The 22,261-nt window shown below is 35.1% G+C and overlaps 1 protein-coding gene across 1 annotated transcript; it reads right to left on the bottom strand.

Annotated features, from left to right (window-relative positions):
• Positions 1-161: 161 nt before the first annotated feature.
• LOC115929607 (protein transport protein Sec23A-like) lies at positions 162-21,312 on the bottom strand. Its single transcript, XM_030999144.1, has 8 exons — positions 21,295-21,312; positions 10,289-10,395; positions 8,879-9,110; positions 7,212-7,370; positions 4,537-4,623; positions 3,919-4,074; positions 3,273-3,335; positions 162-2,865 (listed from the first exon to the last, which is right to left on the bottom strand). Exons 1-8 carry the CDS (start codon positions 21,310-21,312, stop codon positions 2,776-2,778), a joined length of 912 nt encoding a protein of 303 aa, XP_030855004.1. The 3' UTR covers positions 162-2,775.
• Between the last annotated feature and the right edge of the window lie 949 nt (positions 21,313-22,261).

Genomic DNA, 22,261 nt, shown 5'->3' with positions numbered 1-22,261 from the left:
AAAATCTTTCTCATAATAAACACCACCTCAATCCTCATATCCTCCTCCCCTTTGATCATCATCACACCATTTCTTTCCATTATTCTTTCCTTTTCCAAACTTGCATCTACATCATCATATGAATTCAAAATGGACAAACTTGACCAGAAGTAGAAAAGACATATATTTGTACAATACCTATTTAATAGTTCATCTAAGTCTTGGAATTATACTTATACATCACATACATAGGCGCATTCTGTTAGGCAATAAAAATCACAAAACTGTTTCCTTGACAATAAAATGTGGAGCAGAACAATTGATTCATGCAGTGTATACACCATATACTTTGCAAAGCCTTGTCGCAGTACAAAGTTGAAATAACTATTACTACTACATGTACCTTGCTTCAATAGCTAATTATCTTTATTATCTATTGATTGCACGCAAGGTCATAGCAAATTGTTCTGAAGGTCAGAACTCCTACTGACTTTGAGATATATGATTTACAAACTTAGCTTCCATAATGAATTTCTTTGCGGTCCCAATTTGCAGATGCAAAATGTTAACAAATTATATTACATGTCATTTTTAAAATAAATGCCATTACATGAATCAAACTAGGAATGATAAGGTTGCTACAAAAAGAAGGAAAAAAATAACAATGGTACCAAGCGGCTGCAAAGACACAAATCCCCAAAGCTACAAAATAAATTGTTGAAGCTGGCGTTTATGAAATACAGCTACATCCAATCAATTAGTTAATTTAGCTTCACACATTAACAACTAATTGGTTAATGAAGCTTTTATAATGTCACACCGTTAATAGCTATGTTGTATTTGCATTAGTGGAAATGCAATAACTGTAATAATGCTAGCAATGACCTTGATCAATGGTGTGATCAGCAAGTGAGAGGGGGAGGCAAGAAAAAAACTAAGGAACAACTGATCATCGCAATGGTCGATCAAGTTTTAATAGCTCAAAAGAAACACTTAAGAATCAAATCCTTAATTATTTTCAAATGTTCTGCTTCTCTTAATGCCAAAAACACAGAATTCCTTAAAAATTTGATTTGTCGATTTTAAGTTCAAATACAAAATGCAGTGTATAAAGTTAACACATTGTCATTTCAACCTGGCTCATGTAGGGTGACAAAGTACTTAATTACTGATGAAATATCCACACATAAATATATATCTCCACATATCTTTTAATGTATCCAAGTTGTAGGGGTTTAAATAATACATCAAAAAATCATCAAAACATGGTGGCAATGATAAAAACAATTCCAAAACAATAGCACTAACGATGGATCCGCCTGGATGAAACAATCATTTTCCAATTTAAATATCAGTTTACTGTTGTTATTTTGAAATGAAATGATTTTTTTTAAACTTCCCTTTTGATACAGAAGTAGAAATATCCACACCAGTCATCAACCTTCGGCCTTTTCAAAATTCAATTTTCTTGGCTGTTGATCATAAACAGCAGAATGAAACCTAATCCCATTAAATTTAGGCAGCATATGAAGGCACAAATGTACAAATTGAGAGTGACTCCTATAATATGATTAAATCATTATACAGCCATTGTAACGCTTTTCACATCTGGATGCAGTTCGATCTCTCTCAAGCAATATAGTTTATTTCTCTTGGCCTACCACGAGGCATAGATCATCAAATGGAGAAAGAGAGTAACATGCATTAACAGGCAATTTCTTCTGTACATATGATTTTTTGTTTCTTGATGGGGAAAATGGTATAAGATAATACAAAAAAATGTGGTGAGAATAAATGGAATTGATGAGTTCAGTGAGAGAGGTTATGAACGTAATATGACTAGTCAAATTGTGTGGCAGATTTTCTTCACTTGTATTACATTACTGTTGTGTAATCTACTGGAACATGTAAGAAATTTTCATCCCATAACTCAAAAGGAAGGAGGATAGGGTGCTACCAAATGGAAAATACAAGACCTAACAATTTTTAGATAACAGAAGATTTAACTTAAATTAACTTGGATTTTGGAAGATATAGAGACATTCAAGTCGGTTTTATCTTCTGATGTCCATAATCATACGAGGATAAAAATGCGGACAGTACATGCACCGATTCACCAGTGCTGCAAAATAATAGTGCAATTATAACAATATGATATATACATAGTTATAAATCTGTTTATCACAGAGTTGTTAATGATTGAAGTCATAGTAGAGTATTTTCACGGCATTAGGGAAAACTGATGGACTGACTGCTCTAGTTTTGTCTGTCTTCATAAACCATAACCGCAGATACATTTACAACAATTGACCCTAAAAGGGCTGGGTTGTTTCTGTGCTCTGTCAGTAGGATTCCACCCCTGAGGCTATACAGTCATGAATGCTTTCAGTGTAAATAAAAAAAACAATCCATAAATAAAATAATAAACTCATCCTCAAACATATCACCATGCAAGTCCAGGGGGGAGGATTCTGCCCCCGCCTTTTTAGGGTTAAGTTGGTTACTGTACTAAATACATGTATCACTCTGATGTTTTCAGACAGTATTTTCCAATACAATGTGAGCTGCTTACGGATGTGCACAAGAACACTCAGATTCAAAGCGAGAGAAATCTAAACAACAATGAAACTGACTTTAACAGGTGAATAAAACTATGGGCGATTTGTGAAACCCTTCGTAGGATTGACCTCTTTCAACAAAGAATTCTGAGAAAGAAAAAAAAAAGACCCAAGGATATGAGGGTGTGACTGGCATACTATACTCTGGCTTCAAACATTGTTAGAATAATAGCAAGGTTTATGAGGAGCTAGATACAGCAAGTTTCTTGAGATGATCCATGAACACTTGTAAACTGACATCATCTGTAAGCACTGGAGCACTTCCGTCCTACAAAGAAAAACAAGACATTATGAGAAGTCAGCAATGCCTAAAAAAATAAAAATAGAAACAAACAAGCAATTTATTCAGATTTAAATTGTACTTTCTATTAATTCTACCAGAATATAGACAATACTTATTAAAATCTCAAAATATACTCATATAAAATAAATGAAGGTTAACTCTATAGTAAATATGTCATCTAAAGTTCCCCGATCCCCACAATGTTTTAGGAATAAAAATCTTATTCACAATGACTGAACAAATCTTTAAAAAACTTATATTGATTTATTACCCAAATTATTACATGAACATTAAGTTTACATTCCTTAAATGTATAAAACGTTTCAAGATACCAGATACAAATCAATAAAGCATTAACTCATGTCAAGCAGTTTTCTTTAGCTATGTATTACCTGTCCCCATCCATATGAGTTATGTGACTGCGATGGGTTGACTTTGCTGAGGAGGAAGCGAGCCTGAAACAAAACCAAAATATGATTGTTAAAATTAATGTGCTATGCTGTAATCATAACTCATCAACCCTTCATTAAATGTGTTTGTTTGAAAACAGTTCCCCTAATATATTAAAGCAAACTCTCTGTTTAAATGAAGACCAGTCTGTAGTGAAAAAATAAAATATATATGATTTGTATATTGATGCAAGATTGAGAAACATGCATCAAATTTCTCTTCCATATAACATTTATCATAATCATTTTTCTTGAAAGAGCTTTCATCTTCTTTACAGAATTTTATGATAATAATAATAATAATAATAATAGTTTGTTCTTTTATAGCGCATTTCAGGACCGAAGGCCCTCTCAAAGCGCTTTATAATGTACAATGAATGTTTACATAATAATTACTCGAAGCATTCATCAAAAAGGTGAGATTTCAGCACTCTCTTAAAAACTAATAAACATAATTAGTATCATCAAAACACTGAAAATAATGCGAATAAAAAAAATAATAAATCAAAACAATAGCAGAAATAGAACATTTAAAACTATATATCAACAGCATTGTATCACTGTCTATAAAAAAAAAACTTCTCTGTACCTGACTCTTGCCCTCTTCGCATACAATGTAACGTGGCATGGGGAAGCGATTCTGGAGGATTTCCTGGGCATCGTCTTGTGGTGCTCCGAGGAGCTGCTTGAAGTTCTCATGTCCGTCCTGTTCATGGAAACCCTGCTTGTACCATGTGGCAATTGTCTGTAGGGATGAATAGAAGATATGAAATTGAATGATGAATAGACATAATGATGCTTCATCATAACAAACAAAATTGAGACATACTTTTTGAAGCAGTACTGAATTAAGCAATGGTTCATGCAATAATTGATATTTCTTTACAAATTTGCATTCAACATTAAAATTGTTCACTGATATTAAACAGAGGGAGAATAAGGAAGAGAGGAGAGGGGGAGGGGAATACAGAGAGAGCTAGGGAAATGAGGAGGAGAAGAGAGAGGGGATACATATACAGGGAGATAGAGGTTGGGGGAGGAGAAAAAGAGAAAGAGAAAGAGAAAAGGAGAGAGGAAAAGTGAGAGATAGACAGAGACAGAGAGTCATAGAAGCAATCCATCTATAGACGTATCACCCATGCAAACACTTTATGTGAAGAAGAGATATTGATCAGTGATACCAAAGGAGTAAACATGTGCTTCATACCTTGCCATGGTAGATAAGTAGCTGGAAGAAGGTGTCCATGAGAAGGATGCGATCCGGGAGGATGCTGCTGCTATCCAGGAGTACAGGCTGTAGGAGAGACAGAGACAGAGAGACAGAGGGAAACAGAGAGAGAGAGAGAGAGACAGACAGACAGAGAAAGAGAGAGAGAGAGAGAGAGGGAGAGAAGAGAAACAATAAAATGATAATGGTAATTGATTTTCCTTTTTGCTTTCAGGAAATGCACTTAAAGTGTCAAAGGCAATAATAGAATATTACAGTCGTATATGTAACTTCAAGAACAAGAAATACATGCAATAATTTCCTTATTAACTTTTGAATGAGATTTTACAGTATTGAGGATAGAATAGACATATATGCATGCATGTACATACAGATATACAAATCAAATATTTTCATTACAAAAGGTTAAATAGGAGCTTTAAACTGTAACTAGATGAGGCACTCACAATTACCCTCTTATATCAATATTTATGATACAAACTCTCTAGATGCCCATCGATACCACTGACCAACTATTCAGATAAAACCTGTATCCTAATATATCACTTGTCGTTTCTAGGCAAATCAAGAATTTCCCAGTGAAAGTCCAAAATGAAGACAAAAAAAAACTGGGATATATTTGCACTCCATCGATCAAACAAACTAATCTAGGTCTTCAAATATTGGAAAATTACTGCAAAACTCAAGCATAGTGTTTGCGGATGATTCTGTTGCTAGGTATCATAAGCAGAACTAGCGCAATCACAATCAGTAACGTCACTACTTTTTTAGAATGATTATTATTCCTCTTTAGTGTTTGTGGGGCAAAAGTTCATGTTTGAACAGGTCCAATACTGATGTCACTACACATGTAGCAGAACAACCCCTCGTCAAACCTCCCTACTTTCCCACCCTCCTCCCTACCCCCCCCCCCCCCCCCCCCCCATAAAAAAAATGTGAAGAAAAAACACAAGGAGGAGAGGAAAACGACAGAGAGAGAGAAAGAAAAAGGGAGATAAAATCCCCCTTACATCCGATTGAAGATAATTAGTTTTATTTATTCCACATTTTACATAGAAGAACAGTTTATATTCTTTTCTTTTTTATACATCTGTATATTATTATAAGAATATATTTCACACAAGAAAACAAAAATTAAAAAATTAGAGATTACACATCAAATATAATGTACGTAAAATAAGTATGAAATTTGAAATATGTATATATTACAGGCAATATGTATATTACAAAATACTATATCACTACAGGGTCTACAAAGATATCACCTCCGTGTATTTGAAGACCTCTAATACCCTTTTCTAACTGGCCTGATTTTCATCGGATGCATCCGGATGCAACTGATGAAACAGCCAGTATGAAAGCAACAGAGGAGAAAAAGGCGATTAAATAGCCGATGAAAAGAAGAGAAATAGGTGATTAAATTCTCATTCTATTGGTGTGACACCGATGAAACGACCAGTATGAAAGCATTCGGGAGAAAAAGGCATTTCAATGGTCAAAGGTCGCAGTATACGCGCGCTTTATCGTAACCAGCTGTGTTTGTTGACTTATGGTTGAACATGCTGCACGCTAGCTAGATGGAGCGCGGGCTTGCCACAGCGAGTGAATTTCACCGGCAGTTTGAAAGCGACAGGGAGAAAACGGAGGTTTCACTTTTGTTTAGATAAGGAAAATTCAATCGGTATTTTCATCGGTGTGACTCTGATAGAAGCCAGTTTGAAAGCAGTATAAGAGTAGGGGATATATACTTTACCATCATGAAACAGTCATAGCAATTAATACAGGGTATATCTAAATATCAGCTAAATATTTATCACTGAAGGACAAAGTACTTCAGGGTATATCACGAAGCAAACATGATGGCTAACTGAAGCTTTAAGAATACAGAGTTGCATCATTACAAATTTTTGCATAATTACTACAGGGTATGTCAAGAAACCAACAAGATGGCGTACCTCTATACTGCTAAAGCTGTAGGAGTAGAGGGGGGTAGGCTGTATCATACAAAATCCTATTACTACAGGGTGTGCCAAAAAATGATCAAGGCTTACCTCTATGCCATTTAAGCTGTAGGAGTAGAGGGGTAGGCTGTATCATACAAAATCCTATTACTACAGGGTGTGCCAAAAAATGATCAAGGCTTACCTCTATGCCATTTAAGCTGTAGGAGTAGAGGGGTAGGCTGTATCATACTAAAGCCTATTTATTACAGGGTGTGTCAAGAAGCGATCATGGCTTACCTCTGTGCCACTAAAGCTGTAGGAGTAGAGGGGTAAGCTGTATCATACTAAAGCCTTTTAATTACAGGGTGTGTCAAGAAATAATCATGGCTTACTTCTGTGCCATTCAAGCTGTAGCAGAAGAGGAAAGACTACCAGACTGCAGCCTACTACAGGGTGTGCCAAGAAATCAACATGACTTACCTCTGTGCCATTGAAGATATGAGAATAGAGGACAGACTGTATTATACTGCATTCTATTAAAGATACTATGTCCCTTTCAAATTCTGTAGAACTTTGCAGGAATAATGAATATGTCATGTATGTCCTATCTGTGAAATTTAAACGTTAGCAGTGTCCTAATATTCAAATTATCCAAGGATTTTAGGCCTAATACAGTACAAGGTACATCAAGAAGCGAACAAAATGACTTACCTCTGTGCCATTGAAGCTGTATGAGTAGAGGATAGGCTGTATCATAACAAGGCTCTGGGTAAGGTCTTCCCTTATAAGCATGTGACGGTAGAAGGACGTCTCATCCGGGCTGTTGTTGAAGACCTGAAGGAACTGGGATCTTCGCAGGTGGAACATGAACTGTGGGGATGCAAGCGAGTAGATTAATAACATCAGGAATGAAGAAACAGAGAGATTATGGAAAGAGAAAGATACAGAGAGGGAGAGAGAGAGAGAAAGATACAGAGAGAGAGAGAGAGAGGGAGAGAGAGAGAGAGAAAGAGAGAGAGACGGGAGGTGTGTGAAAGAGAGACCTAAGACAGAGAAATAATTGATAACTATTTTTCACCATTATCAGATTTTTTTTCTATTACTTTTTTTCTTCTCTATGGCAGTGTCTATCATTTACTATCTATCACCTATTTTCATATCTTGATATTCTTTCTATTCTCTAGACCTACTTTCAAATGAAAAGAAAAAATTGATTGTCCTTTCTTACACAAAGGACTAAATTACAGTCTTTATTCTCTCATACATGTCAATACAGATGATAAATGTAACCTGAACAAAAAGCTCAAGGAAAAATAAGAGGTGAATTAAAAATTGTTTTTATTATCTGAAGTTCTGAATAGGATAAGGACAAAGGATACTAATTTGTTCTAAAAATTGCCACATAATTATACTACACATCTACCCTTCCATCATAACCGATGTGTAAAATCAAGATAAATGTATGGTGATCATCAGTTTGTTTGTTTATATTACCCATTATTTCTATTAAAATCAATCCTTGAAATGTTTCCACGATTATATTTTTTCATGTAATAACACTGTATGATTTGTCCAAGATAATTTAGTTTTGTCCTTGGCTATTATGTCTTTGTTGTTGTGCCAGTTTGATTAATAGACTAGACTGCTAGGAGACAAGAGAAAAGATCGTTTAGAACTGCCATTAGCGTCAATTAACTTCAAATTGTGCTTGGCAGTTAAACGATCCTTTAGGCCTTAAGATTTGTTGTGAAAGCCTCAGACCATTAAAATCATGTCTATTCCTTAATGTCTCAACATAAGGCAAAGTCAGTAGCCTTCAATTAGTACCTGGCAAGACTTTTTTTGTCATTACCTATGCAATGAAACTAAGAGACCAATTTTTAAGTAATGCGTCCAAGAATCACCTAAGTCACTTGTTATGTGTAAAACGACCTCAAAAGAGGGAATCAACCTTGCCTAAAATAATTTTTGTTATGTCTCGTGTGTAATAAAGATTTGGGTTGTCAAGATTAACTTTTGCTAAAAAGGAATAATTATCACATTTTGAATACAGTACTAAACTGGTCCTGTATCTATAAAAATATTCGTATACGCATTTTCCCAAGAGAAAATGCACAGCCTCATTATATATGAACCAGGAAATCATCAATCTGAAGAAGAAAAAGAAAAGAGGCAAAAGATAAAATAACATACATGTATGAAGCATAGTTCCCCTGGAATTCATGATCTTATAACGCACGGGAAACATGAGTACATTTTCAGGCCTTTGTAACATAAAGCTATTTTTTCTCACTCCCACTGGCCATTCATTACGATTTAAAAGAGTTCTAATTTGCCTGTGGCAATCTACCGCATCATACCACAGCGTCTTTACTGACCTGCGGATAGAGTGAGAACTCTTGGGGCAGGCGGAAGGACTCAGGGTTGTCCTTGTGATACTCGCCAAACTTCTGGCACAGTCTGATGAGCATGCGGTCAAGCCAGCGCAGGACGTCTCCTCCTTCCTCGTTGATTGCTCTGTTGACCGCTAGTCTTGCCATGAGAACGGCTGCAGCCTCCTGGTCAAACCCTGCTGCTATGTGAGTGATCTGTGTCGCAGCATCAGCCCAACTAGATTATAAGAAAGGGTTTGAAAATATTTGTGACTGATAATGTTGAAAGATGACTCAATAACTTGCCGTAACATATATAGGCAAATCAAAATTTATATTTATTTCAAGTCAAAAGAAGTCTGTGCAGTGAGACTAGCTTTCATAATGATAGATTTTGTGGTAAAAATTGGATACTGAAAATAGTGAGAGCCTCCTTTAAACCAGTGTGACTCAACTGATATCCCTTGTTTTAGGAACTGTTACAATAAATATTCAGAATTAAACTACATGCATGCAGATAAATGAGACTAATGCATAGCTGGAAGAAATGGTGCACAGAATATCAAATGACCATGGCATCAAGAATCATGTAACACAAAGATCAATGTTTTCTCACTAACTGACATCATCAATAAGGTGATAAATACAGTTTCTAAGAAAACAACATTCTTCTTTTGTTATCCAAAGAATTTCTCTTTTTAATGGCAACTAATGTCTCCATTCTTGGCCGCGTCTTGTTTCCTTCTCAAATGTAGGCTGCAGCAATAAAACGATATTCTAGACATCTCTTCCTGTGAAACCATATTTAATGCATCACATTCACACTAACATTGAAATGTATATTGGTTGGATATTGATCATGCTATGATAAACTATCTTCACTTATCATGGTTTATCAGATTGCATTCACTGACAAGCATTACTTGAAGCACGTCCCCGTAATCAATCTACTAAAAAAATACAAGCATGTCGTTTTTTGCTGTATTCTTCTAATGGTTGATGTGCATGATCAAATGTATATTTTCCTAAACCCAGAATACAGCAACATTATTTAATGGAGCAAAGAGAGATGCTTATCATATATTTTGTAACAGGAAATTATGAACACTCACTGTGTTCCATGATATTAAACTACACCATTATTGAACCATACTATCATTTGCAATAAAGTTGGACAAGTTTTTCCTAATCCATAGATATTAAGAATAAAATACCCAATTTGGGAAGGTACAAAATTTAAACCATATTTCTAAAAATGCTCTCTAATAGAACTTCAATCAATGTGACATGTACATTGTAGCAGCACCATGTTTTAAATAGTTTTAACCATACAGATGCTCTACATAATTAAGTTTGTCCTACAAATGCCTTATTCTTATCTATCATACAAACATGTCTCTTGTGTTCCTGACTTACTTTCTGGCTAAAGTGGTCACTCTCACACGCCTTTGGCCGCTGGAATGCTGATACTGAGTAACAAACTGGACACACCCTCTACCGCCTTGTGGTATTGGAGCATTGTGCTATAAAAAGATAGAGAGAGAGAGAGAAAAAAAAAAATCATGACAAAATGATCCACAGAATAAAGAGTAATACTGTTAAAGGGGGTGTAGCATGGTGAATACTGTTTAACGCCATCTACGACTTCTTTTGGACAACTGCACGTAAATGAATGGACTTGATTAATGGTCAGCATGCGCTATAGCGTTCGCGAAACAGACCAAAGTTCTCCACGTGCTTCGGTTTTGCGTATGTTGCACGCACGTGAATACTGCGGTCGCGTCGTCCGTAGTTGTATTATACCCGATTGGCCCTGAGTCAGGCCACGGGAAAGACACGTTATCTCGTCATGCTACACAACCTTTAAGGTGTATGGCACAAAGAAGTAGAACTAATGACAGAATGCTCGTCTTAAAACAATAATATACATGGATGCCAGAAAGAATTGATGACAGGGTCTAAAAATAGTCAAACATGAGCTATTTGTTCGATAGGAGAGGCTAGAAATATAGCATAAAAAACACTTGCAAGGGCCTGAATATGCTTTTGCCTGAAAACTGGAGTTACTGAATAAATGAAAGTACCTTTTTTTTTTTTAATTGACAAGGGGGATATTAGTTTCAAAGTTATCTGTTAAGAGTTCATGCATATAGCAGATGTCTCCACACCTTATAAAGTATACAGGTGTAGGTAATATGGTACAATTATATTAGTATCTTAAGACGGACATTAATATTTATAAGCATTACATCATAATCTCATGGTAGAGATGACAGCATGGAAGTAGATATAAGGTGTCAAGGTGTGAGCATTAAATATTCATAGAACTCTCTCTCTCTCTCCACATGGAAAGGATATTTCATAGTATATAGACATTCTCCATGACTGAAGCTACAATAGATAGAAACATGTACATTATTATTTTACAAGGTAATGTAGTCCTGGAAAAACAGATCAATATTCAAAATATTATTCATACAAATCATAGTGGCTGAATTGGCTTATAAAAAATTTACAAGCATGAATAAGCTAACAAAACAAAAAAGAGAAGATAATTTAAGTAAGATGAATCTGGTGAAAAGGCAATGCGTCCCTGGAGAGCTCAAACAAGCTCTGACTTATTATTACATGAAAAGCTTTTAAATAAAGTAATGAACATCTCAAAATGAAACTATACCACCCTATTTCCATACAATTTTTTTCTTCTGTGAACAAATTGTGATTGTCTCACTGGTTACTATGAGGAGGTATATTTCAGTTCAATTCAAACAATTCAAAGTTGCAAGTAAGCGTGCCGGCATTGAAAAGAACAATATAATGAAAGAGGCTTTCATTCTCAACACCTCCAATAGTTGTAAAGTTGTAAAATGAACTTATATTTATTATTTAGAGTGACATATTTCATTTGATTGCGTTGACCATGCAATGCTCACAAAAGTTTTCACCACTACCAACAGACTTCTATTAAAATGTGTACAGTTGACAGACTACTGTAAATAATCAAACTGTGATTTGGATATTAATATGCTCATATCTACCACAGATCACACATATTCATTCATTCATTGTCTATGCCCAAGTAGCATGCCTGATTAAAAATTCCCACATTAGGTCTATTTATCCAAACATTGAGGAAACTAACAGAAGATTCTGGGTATTATCCTTAGTGGGCTCTATTTGTTTGAGCTCAGGCAGGAAATACCAGTGAGTTTTCAAATTTCCATTAAACAAAAGAATATACCTCACATAACCACAATACCCGTTTTAAAGATTCTTTTCACTTATGGCCAGTAAAAACAAATAAGGTAATAAAATCAGTACGTCATAATTTCCCTGTAATTTGGAACTCCATCCCTAAATATATTTCTGATTGCAAGTCAATTAATTCCTTCAAAAAAAAGTTGAAGCAGTTTCTTTATCTCAAATATGTATAGTTACTTATCTTATGTTTATATTTGTGTTATATGTTTTTTGTTTTTTGTTTCTTTTTATTTAATGTTCGTTTTTTTTTTTCTTATTTTAAATCTTTGCTTTACATTATGCTATGAATGCTTTGGGAACTATGCGTGTAAAAGGCCTAAGGGCTTTATTTATGTAGTTCCCCATTTCATTTCTAAATTTGTTCATGAATAATTTTGTATCTTTTGTATCAATGTAATTTTTAATCGAGAATGAAATAAATGCGAATTCAATTCAATTCAATTCAATAACGTAGCCACGCTAGAGTGTTATTTGATTGTTAGCATAAGTATGTGAAATAATGCCAAAAATTAAAATTGCAGAATAAACTCATTTGCCCGAGGGAGATTAAAATAGGACTAGAAAGGATACACATCAAGTATTATGATGGTTTTATTTTTTGATTGATTTCAACTGGCCTTGACTGAATACTGAACTGCAATAAAGGTAAGGAATAAGACTTAATCTTATATGGATAGCATAGCATGTAGCATGAGTAGGTGACATTATTCCTTTAGAAGGTTGTATGGTAATATGTTACTGTGTTTACCCAAGAGGTGGTTTGCTGAAAAAGATTATAAATTCAAGGAATTTCAACTGACACTATACACAACATGTTAATATTAATGACTAATCCCAAGTATGTGCTGATCATGAAGACATATAAATGTATTTTAAATACCTAGATGGCTCAAATCAACATGCTTACTATCTTATTATTGCACAGTAGCAGTGCATTTAGGCACATGTACTTTTCTAGACTGACATCTAATTATCAAATTAATTTCCCGTCCCAATCAAGCCAATTAAGTAGGTAAGCATTGATGAAACAGAGAGATATGGATACAAAGAAATTGGAAAATTAAGTGAAATGATCAAGACAGACAGGTAAATAGAGAGAGATTGAGGGAGGGGGAAGGGGGAAGGGGGAAGGGGAAAGGGGGAAGGGGAAAGGGGAAAGGGGGAAGAGGGAAGGGTTTTAAATATTGACTACATGTCAGAGAAATTAAGAATATGAGACACAGGTAGAGGTAGAAAGTGAGGAAAAAGTTTAAAAATAAAGTGAGACTGAAGACACTGACAGTAGAACAGACAAAAGTAAAGTGAGAGAATAGTGAGGAAAAAAATGAAGACAAATTACAGTAAAGTTGTATAGAGAAAGAAAATTATAATACAAAACTTTAATTGATCTGAAATAGATTTTTTTTTAAAGAAAAAGAAAAGTTTAACAGGGAAAGATGTACATGTGAATGAGACTTGCTATCAAAATCATTTGTGTAATTATCAATGCCTCATCAAACTCCATTCTGAGAATTTTCTCTGTGTGGTACTCGTTGCTCTCATGCATAATTTCAATCCAATTACTAGACACAATTACAGTGTAGGTGGGATCATGTGCTTCAAATCAAAGCCTTTGCATCTAATGATTTAGTTGATCTAGTTTGCAGATGTACCCATCTCAAAGCAAGTCATGTATAATCATGAAGTATTTGTCAAAATTCAATAAACCATAACTTTGTTCCAAGATCTTATGTTATACAAAACACCTCTTACACTTGGAAAAACATGTATCCATGTCAAAAACAATTGCAAACAATCAATTTTTGATTCAAGAAACCTGAAGAAATATACCTCAATTTTTGCCTTAAATGCATGATGGAGAGAAAAGGCAACCAATCTATACGTTAGATCATATGTATTATTGCATAGAAAAAAATATTATTGCATAGAAAGATAACCACTAATTCGCTATGGTAATACCTGTATTAAATGTGTTTCTTGGAAAAGTGATGCCTTCCATTTCTACACATGACCAATTAACCACTGAATAGATGAACAAGCATCTTAACATAAAAGTCACATCAGGACGATCAACCCCCCCCCCCCCCCCTGGAAAATTACCTCCTGGAAAACTTGCCCTCAAGGACAATTACCTGCCTCCCAAAAATCACCCCCCCCCCCTCCCCTGTTCGTTAAAGGGGAAGTCCAGCCTGATAATAGGTTGGTTTTAAAAAGAGCAGATTTTTTTTTTTTTTTTTTTTTTTTTTTTTGGGGGGGGGGGGGGGGGCAATTATGCTTGAAGGGGGGTAATTGACCTAGGGGTTATTTTCTGGGAGTAATTGTATTCAGGGGGTGATTGTATTTTCGGGGGGTAATTCTATGGGGGGAGGGGGGGGGGTAATTGTCCTTGTGGGATAAGTTTTCCTTTGGGGAATTTTCAAAGGGGGATTTTCCGGGGGTAATTGTCCTTGGGGGTTAGTTATCTGGAGGAAATTTTCTGGGGGGGGGGGGGGTTCATTGCCCAGGGGGTAATTGTCGTAGAACCCATAAAAGTATGTAGGATGCAGTTTTTCTCATGCAAGGGAGATGGGAGTATTGTTTTGTAACGTTTTAGTCACCTCCATATACAGTGCATCAGAGGTCATAAACGTGTCTCATCAAAAACACAGCCAGAGGGAAAGGAAAACACCTGAAGAATCTGGTATGAAAAAATATTACAAAAAAAAAAAATTCAAAGGTGATCTTCCCTTGGGTATTGGATTGTAAAGTTGCGATTGAACTTTGAAATTATTTCCAAAATATCACCTTCCCCCAAAATAACAAATGATAAAGGAAAGACGAGAAGACAGCAATCAAGTGAATAAAACATCTCCAGGGAAATTGTCCACTAATGGACATTGCATTCCTTGTTGGAAAGCATCATGTTTCGTACCAATCCAGGGTTCAGCATTCCGTTATTCATTTTTCATGGGTCTATACTCTATTGTTATGGGATATCCTATCTTAATGTTCATTCCAAATCTGTTTTAACGGGTAATCTAGTCTTACTGAGCTGCATGACCGCGTCCTCACTACGTTTGAACTTGTCGTGTTTCTTCAATCTTCAATATTGAAGAAGGTATAAGATGAACATTAAAGCCTTGTGGTGGTCATTTTATGAAGTGTAACATGCTTCATATTCCTATATCTCATAACACGGAGCTCAGTTAAGTGAATACGTATAGGAACTGTGTTGTACACTGGTGCAATTAATGTACATGTAAAAAAACCATGGAGTTTTGTTTTGTTTTGTTTTGCAGCGGTTTACAGCGGTATATCTGAACAAGTCTTAATGGACTATCCATTCTCAATACCCATCTCTTAAAGGGGAATCCAACCCTTGTCATAAGTTCATTTGTATGAAAGCATGAAAAAATAAGAGAAACAGAATGCCAAAAGCTTGGAAAATAATCGGATCAATAATACGTAACTTATGAACGTTTGAAATCACTAAATCAATGCCAATCTCATATTGGCAATTTGGTCAAAGGATTGTGATGCAGTCGTGGATAACTTTTCCATTTGTTGTGTACAAAAATATGGTGAATTTATATTTTTCTTGTAAGTGCTTTCTCCCTTGGGGCACTACTAAAAATTAAAAAATTAATTATTTACATATTGCCAAGCAATGGCTAATATAATTTGGAAAAATAAGATATATGAATCTTTTTTTTTCTTCCAGCAAATCACTTTATATATATTTACTGGGGATTTTTTTTTATCTATATAAGAATCAGTTTCGTATCTATGAACATTCATCAAATAAACAAAACAATTAAGAGAATGAAAGTTAAAGAGAAAGAGAGTGACAGAAAGAGAGAGATCCACTTACAGTATGGTAACAAATTAATTTTATTGCATTCTCTATAACCAGCTACTTGAGTTGTGAGACTTAATTCTCTCATCAATTCTGTTTAAAGAAAGCCAATTCTTATTCATCCTTTTGTAATCCTCAAAAACAAAACAAGTATCCTAGTTCTGTCATGCAATTACAATTCATGATGGCTCATATTGTAAAATTTAATTTAATAAGAGGATTAACAAAGCGGCAGGAAAGACTGTAAAATCGTTTTAAAAATGTGACTTGGATATCAATATGATCATAGAAAGACCTATGAAAGCAAATGAAACCCACAATTTCCAAGCTACTTGAGTTAATGAGTAGAAGATATCTTCATGGCATTGTGCTATCTCTATGCATCCTTTGCACACTGCACTTCAATATCAATGAGGGTGAGCTTGTGCATGTGTTCGTATGTACCTGTATACACTTTACATGTAGAGCCAGCTACATGATGGAGAGGAGTGCAAACATAGCAATCGTCCCAGTCAGTCTCTGTCCGTACCGATGATTGTGGATGCCCCATTCCCAGGCTAGCAGATGCACTCACTGGGATCTCTTTCAAACTTGCTCGGTGACTTGCTCTGTGACTCACTTCTTTATTGGGTTCTTCCCCTTTTATTTCAGTGTTATTACTTCTTGGTCAATGTACTTCATACAGGAAGGGACACAATAATCCACAGGCAAGTGCTTATAATATATATTAAATTTATCATCTTATTTTGTGTTTGATAGCAAAATGTGTTTAAGTCATTTATCAATGCTTTCTTTTAAATGTCTTGAATAAATAATAAAAACTTAAGTTAAGTTAAAATTTGTTATTGGTAGTACGTGAATGTAAGAGAAAAAATTCAAACAGAACTCATAGGCCTAGTTCACCAAATTGAGCTGGAAAAAAGGGTTACATCTGCTTCTAGATACAGAGGGTCATAACATATTACAACAGTTTATTCCAGACAGCTGGAAAAACTATCTACGCAGTGCAGTTTAGGGAATAAATAGATAATGATAAATGATTACCATGGAGCAAAGAGACAATAAATTTACTCTGATATCCCCTTTGGTAATAAATATATTATTATGTCCACTGTTTTCAGCTGAGCAGTCATATCTGGGTTTGTAAGACTTTTGGTTAGATTTTGAAATAAATTTGTTGTGCAATCATGAATTAAAGTTCCTCCTGGAATTTCCACAAACAGTGAAAAAGAAAAAATCTCTGAAGTAGAACTTTTCCATTGGGAAAAAAAATGAATATGGCATTAAAAATAATCTGAGTAATGAATAATAAACACTGCAAAAGTTAATCTCTGCTTGATAGCTATTCTAAGACCTATTATTTTGCTCCCGTATCCGATTCTGCTCATTCCCTTTTCAAATCCAATCTCCTTTCTGATCACTATTTATATTTTGGGGTAAAATACCATGTTATAAACAAGCAATGTTGAAAACAACAGCATGACAGTTTTGTGCAGTATTTTTTGTCATAGCCACATAACCCTAAAAATGATTGGATTCATAAATCTTAATAGATGCCTATATTTGGTGAAACACCTCAGGGAAGACAGAATTTATACAGAGATTAGAACTATGCAACAGTTCTCATGTTTCTCATGTGTTATTAGTACCATGATAACATTTTGCATCAAGGAATAAATTAATGAAAAATCTCACAAATTGTTTTTCACCTGTGAAGTATTCAACTTCTCATATTTTTTGTTGACCTAGATGGGATTTCCCAGGGGTAGATTTATGTATATATTTTTTTTCTATAATAATCGATCATCGCTTCCATCTCTATTCCCCTGGAATTTGGTGTGTGAATACTGGTAGATTTCATTTGCAGCTATCTGACAAGAACAATACAGACAACAGAATAAAGAACTATATCTGGAAAAAACATTGGATTTATGTTTGATAAATCTTTACTGTAAAATTACACTTGCAATTCAGCAAATGATGACTGCTTTCAATTGGTACTGGTAATAAGGGATAGTGGTATCGTCCATACAAAGCCATTTCAATCGACGTAAAGAGACATCACTGCCCGTCGTCATTCCATCAAACTCCATTTTGAGAAATGAAATATGAGGTAAACATGACATTTAGACAAATAGCAACAGGGGAAAAGGATGCATTCTGAGTAAGATTATTCCTACAGAGTTGGTACCATGCTTAAGCTGCTTAACCATTTCTGAAATGTAAAATAAAAATGAAGGTAGAGGGGTAAATAGAGAGAGTTAAAGGAGGAGAGGAGTAGAGAGAGAGTTGAAGACGGGAAAGAGAGAAAAGAGAGAAAGAGGTATACAAAGGAGAGAATGGGAGTAAGGAAGAGGGAGAGGGAGGGGCAAGGTGAGAGAGAGAGAGAGAGAGAGAGAGAGAATAATAACGGGATACAGAAGAAAGTGAGCAACTCCCAAATAGTCAATTTCGTTGGTGTCGAGACAAGCCATTAATACGGATAGAGACTTGCTTCCAATTTACTAAAAATAGAATGGTTTTATCGAAGGATTGCTTGGTTACGTTGAAGTTGTAAATGCAGCTTGTGTGAAAATGCACTGTGAGATTCACTTATTTCTCAGCATGAACCTTTCACAATCTGGATTTTGTGAAAGTTTCATGAATACAAAAGTTTCTAGAAAACGATGATGAACTTGTCTTGGATTGTATTCTAATTTTCTCTTGTTTTGGATTATCTATCTTCCAAAGGTAAGGGCCAAGTAAGTTCTTCCAATTGTGATGATGAGCAATAAAAATAAAAATATGTCTACATTTGGTATTCGTGGTTAAGACCAAAAGCTTGTGGTCCGTTTAGTATCCTTTCCCTAAAATGGCCTCCCATTACACATAATACTTAATTACTAGAAATTATGCAACAAAAATCCCTCATCTCTATTGCTGGGATAAAAATACACTTTTAAAGGGGAAATTGAACTTAAATAATCACCTATAGAAGGGAAGGCAAAGTGGGTACTAATTTTTTTTCTTTATTAAAAAAATTGAAAAGAAGTATTTAATGTAGTCTATTTGGGACATTCTCCATGTATGAGGAAATGAGTTGCTTTCACTACATCATCGATGTATGGCAGGAAGAAAAAAGATGACACATAATATGTAATGCATGTAAGAGAAAGGCAAACCAAACAGACCAAGGAAGTGTAATGTCAAATCTTTTGTTGGATAACACACAATGATTGTCTGAAATGATTGTCTGGGAGACACATTGTGTCCTTCGCAATTCTCATGATTCCCGTTGCACGGGACAGGAAGAAAAAAAAGATTAAACGTGTAAAAGAAAGATACACCACACAGACCAAGGGAGTATGATATCAATCTTTTGTGGAATTACAAGCAATGATTGTCTGTTTTCTTCGCAATTTCACGATTCCTGTCTCAAAAGATCTGACACCTCCAAGGCTGCATTCAACGACAACAAGGATACTTTGGGCGCAGATTGTGATTTCTTCTCCAGTTGACTTCTCGACAGCATACTTACATTTTTTAAAAACTGTTTACGCTTTGTTCCAATTTCCACTTTTGTCAAGTCATCATATTCCTTCAATCATATTTACAATAGAATGATTTCAAAAGCTTCAATACCTACATATATATTCTCAGTTAAAGTTACACTTCTGTATCAGGAATATATGCATATAATTTGTTTTCTATCTCCTTTGATTTTGTTCTTCTTCAGTGCATATATAAATTCAATAGGCTTTATGGATACAAGAAGTCAAGCAACATTCGTTATCATCCTTGCTACTAATTTTCTTTCTCCTTCTGAATTTTTCATAATTTTCTATTAAAAAAATCACCATGGCTGAGACCTATCAACATGATATATATCTCTCCATCTGTTGAAAAGACACTGCTACAAATTATACTGTTTATTCGTTGACTTCCGGACAGAGCAGAAAAGAAAATCTCGATGATTCGAGGAGGGTCGAAATGCTGAACCCATCCCAGCGAAACGAGCCAACGTCAGTACCAGAATTGATGATGATTTATGTGTGATTCTTGCACCTGAGACTGAAATAGGATAGTTAATGTGTGGGAAGCGTGAATAAGAAAGCTATCGAAGTCATTACAATTGTTGCCAATGGGAGAAAACAGAGATGATCTGTATTTATCTGTAACGGCGATGGGCTGACCTCCTCAAGGAAACCTCTTTATTTATCAGTATCTATATATATCTGTTTTAATTGCCCGAAGGAACACTACCCCTTCTTTCACAATTAAGGTTGAATATTTAAATCTCGGGAATTATATCTTCCAAGGAAATAAATGTCAAAGTGTATCTAACCTTCACTATATAGAATAGTATTTTAATACAATCAATCTTTCATTATTCATTGTTTGAATTTCATCACACAAACAACCTGTGGACTCGTTATGAATTACATGTATAGGAGAATGTAATATTTAATACTAGCATTTTGCTTTTGTCACCTCAGTCATTCACAGTGAGAAGAAAGAATTGAAGAGATTCAGTGAAATCTGTCAATGAAGACCACTTAAAGCTAACAAAAAAGTGATCTTTATAGGCAGGTGGTCTTTCTGTATACATGTATGTTTCAGTACTCATGTATCAAAGACAAAGTCTGTTCAAGGGAAACAAAAATGTAGTCTTTGTATACAGGTGGTTGATAAAGCAGATAGAGCAGATAAGAAGACAATAGAGACCTGAGGGTACCTTCAAATACTTAAGAACATATCATTTTACAACTTGATGATTATCAGACAGTATCAATACCAACATAAGTACATTATAATTCTCAACCTCCATCTTACTATCATATAAATGTTTACAATCTCTAATTCATGGAAGGCCGACAGGTAACTTAAAAGCTACATATACATGTACATAAACAAATATTGAAACCACAATATGAACTTGTTCTTGGTAATTGAAAACAGTTTATTTGTCTTTGCACTATTTATTAGTGCAATTTCCTACATCTACTGCATTTTTCCTAGAAAATTCATGAAAAAAAGAAAAGAAATTATGTTCATTGTCTGCGATTTCAATACCTACTTATTCGTACGAGTCTGATTTAGGATTAGATTTCTTGTTGTCATGGAAATTATCATTTAATAGGAGAAAACTCCCTTTTTTCATCCACCTCGCATCAGGCAATAGCATTGTAAAGTACACTGTGTATCAAAAGCTTCAAATTCTACTGCAAATTAATGAAACATGAAGTATCACTTACATGTACATGGCACTCCCTTTTTCCCACACATCCTGCCTTTTCTTCTCTGAACACATTACATAATTCATAAATCATTGATCCCAAGCATTTACTCTCTGGTGCATCTCCATCTTTATTCCATGCCTTATCCCCCCCCCCCCCCCCCATCCACTCTCCCAAATTTCTTCTCTCTCAATGCCTTACCACGTCCCCAACTCTCTCCCTATTTTCTGTCTCTACATGTAACTCTCTATCCTGTATTTTTCTTCCCTGTCTCAGTTTTGCCTCTTTTCTTTCCTTTGTCCCTTTCCTTTCTATCCACCTTTGCCCCCCCCCCCCCCCCTGACTGTAACCCTGTACCCACTGTCTTTTCTGTCCTACTACTGCCTGCTTGTTTCCCTCTTCACCCCACTCTTTGTTAGCCTCCTGAATTGTATTTCCTCCATCTCTGATTCCCTCTCTAATCACCATCTCTGACATACAGACATACAGTTTTTGCCAGCCGTCCCCTTCAGTCTAATTTCCAAAGCATGGTCATCTCTAATGTTACCTTCCCCTTGATCATCATCGCTAAATGGGACTCCATAAAATCGGTCAATATCATGAAGCTTTGTGTTGGCTACTTAATCCTATTACTCCTCCTGTTCAGATCAGAGATGATGATAATCTGATTAAAGATCATTTCTCTTCATGCGTAACAGTTTCCACAGGTAGTATGATTGCATTATGAATCATTTTCTTCTTTAATTAATGCACAATTTGTTTAGACAAAGATTTATGTATATTATTTGTGAATCCAATGCTTATTGGATTTATACATAATTCTTGATTTGAAGCTAACAAGACTTAAAGCTTTGCTTTAGCCTCAGAAAAATAAAGAAAGGAAAATATTAAGAATATTTTATAATGAAATATAGTACTTTTCAAGATATGAAGCACAGGAAGACTCAAAGCCTGAGGGATAAAACTATTTTACAATATTACACATCAATGCTACAAACTGTCCAAGATCACGACATTCAGCTTTTGATATGAAATTTGAATTTCTTGGTTTTATATTGCCCACTGATGACAATCTAT

The sequence above is a fragment of the Strongylocentrotus purpuratus genome, unplaced genomic scaffold (assembly GCF_000002235.5).
Source record: "Strongylocentrotus purpuratus isolate Spur 01 unplaced genomic scaffold, Spur_5.0 spur5_scaffold_5, whole genome shotgun sequence".
NCBI classification, from domain to species: Eukaryota; Metazoa; Echinodermata; class Echinoidea; order Camarodonta; family Strongylocentrotidae; genus Strongylocentrotus; species Strongylocentrotus purpuratus.
Note: the sequence above shows the minus strand (reverse complement) of the source record. Positions and strands in the feature narration are given on the sequence as shown.

Coding starts and splice junctions, on each gene's coding strand:
- LOC115929607 (XM_030999144.1), bottom strand. Junction 4,075..4,536: donor TACTTATCTACCATGGCAAG/GTATGAAGCACA, acceptor TCATCCCTACAG/ACAATTGCCACATGGTACAA. Junction 3,336..3,918: donor GCGAAGAGGGCAAGAGTCAG/GTACAGAGAAGT, acceptor GTTTTGTTTCAG/GCTCGCTTCCTCCTCAGCAA.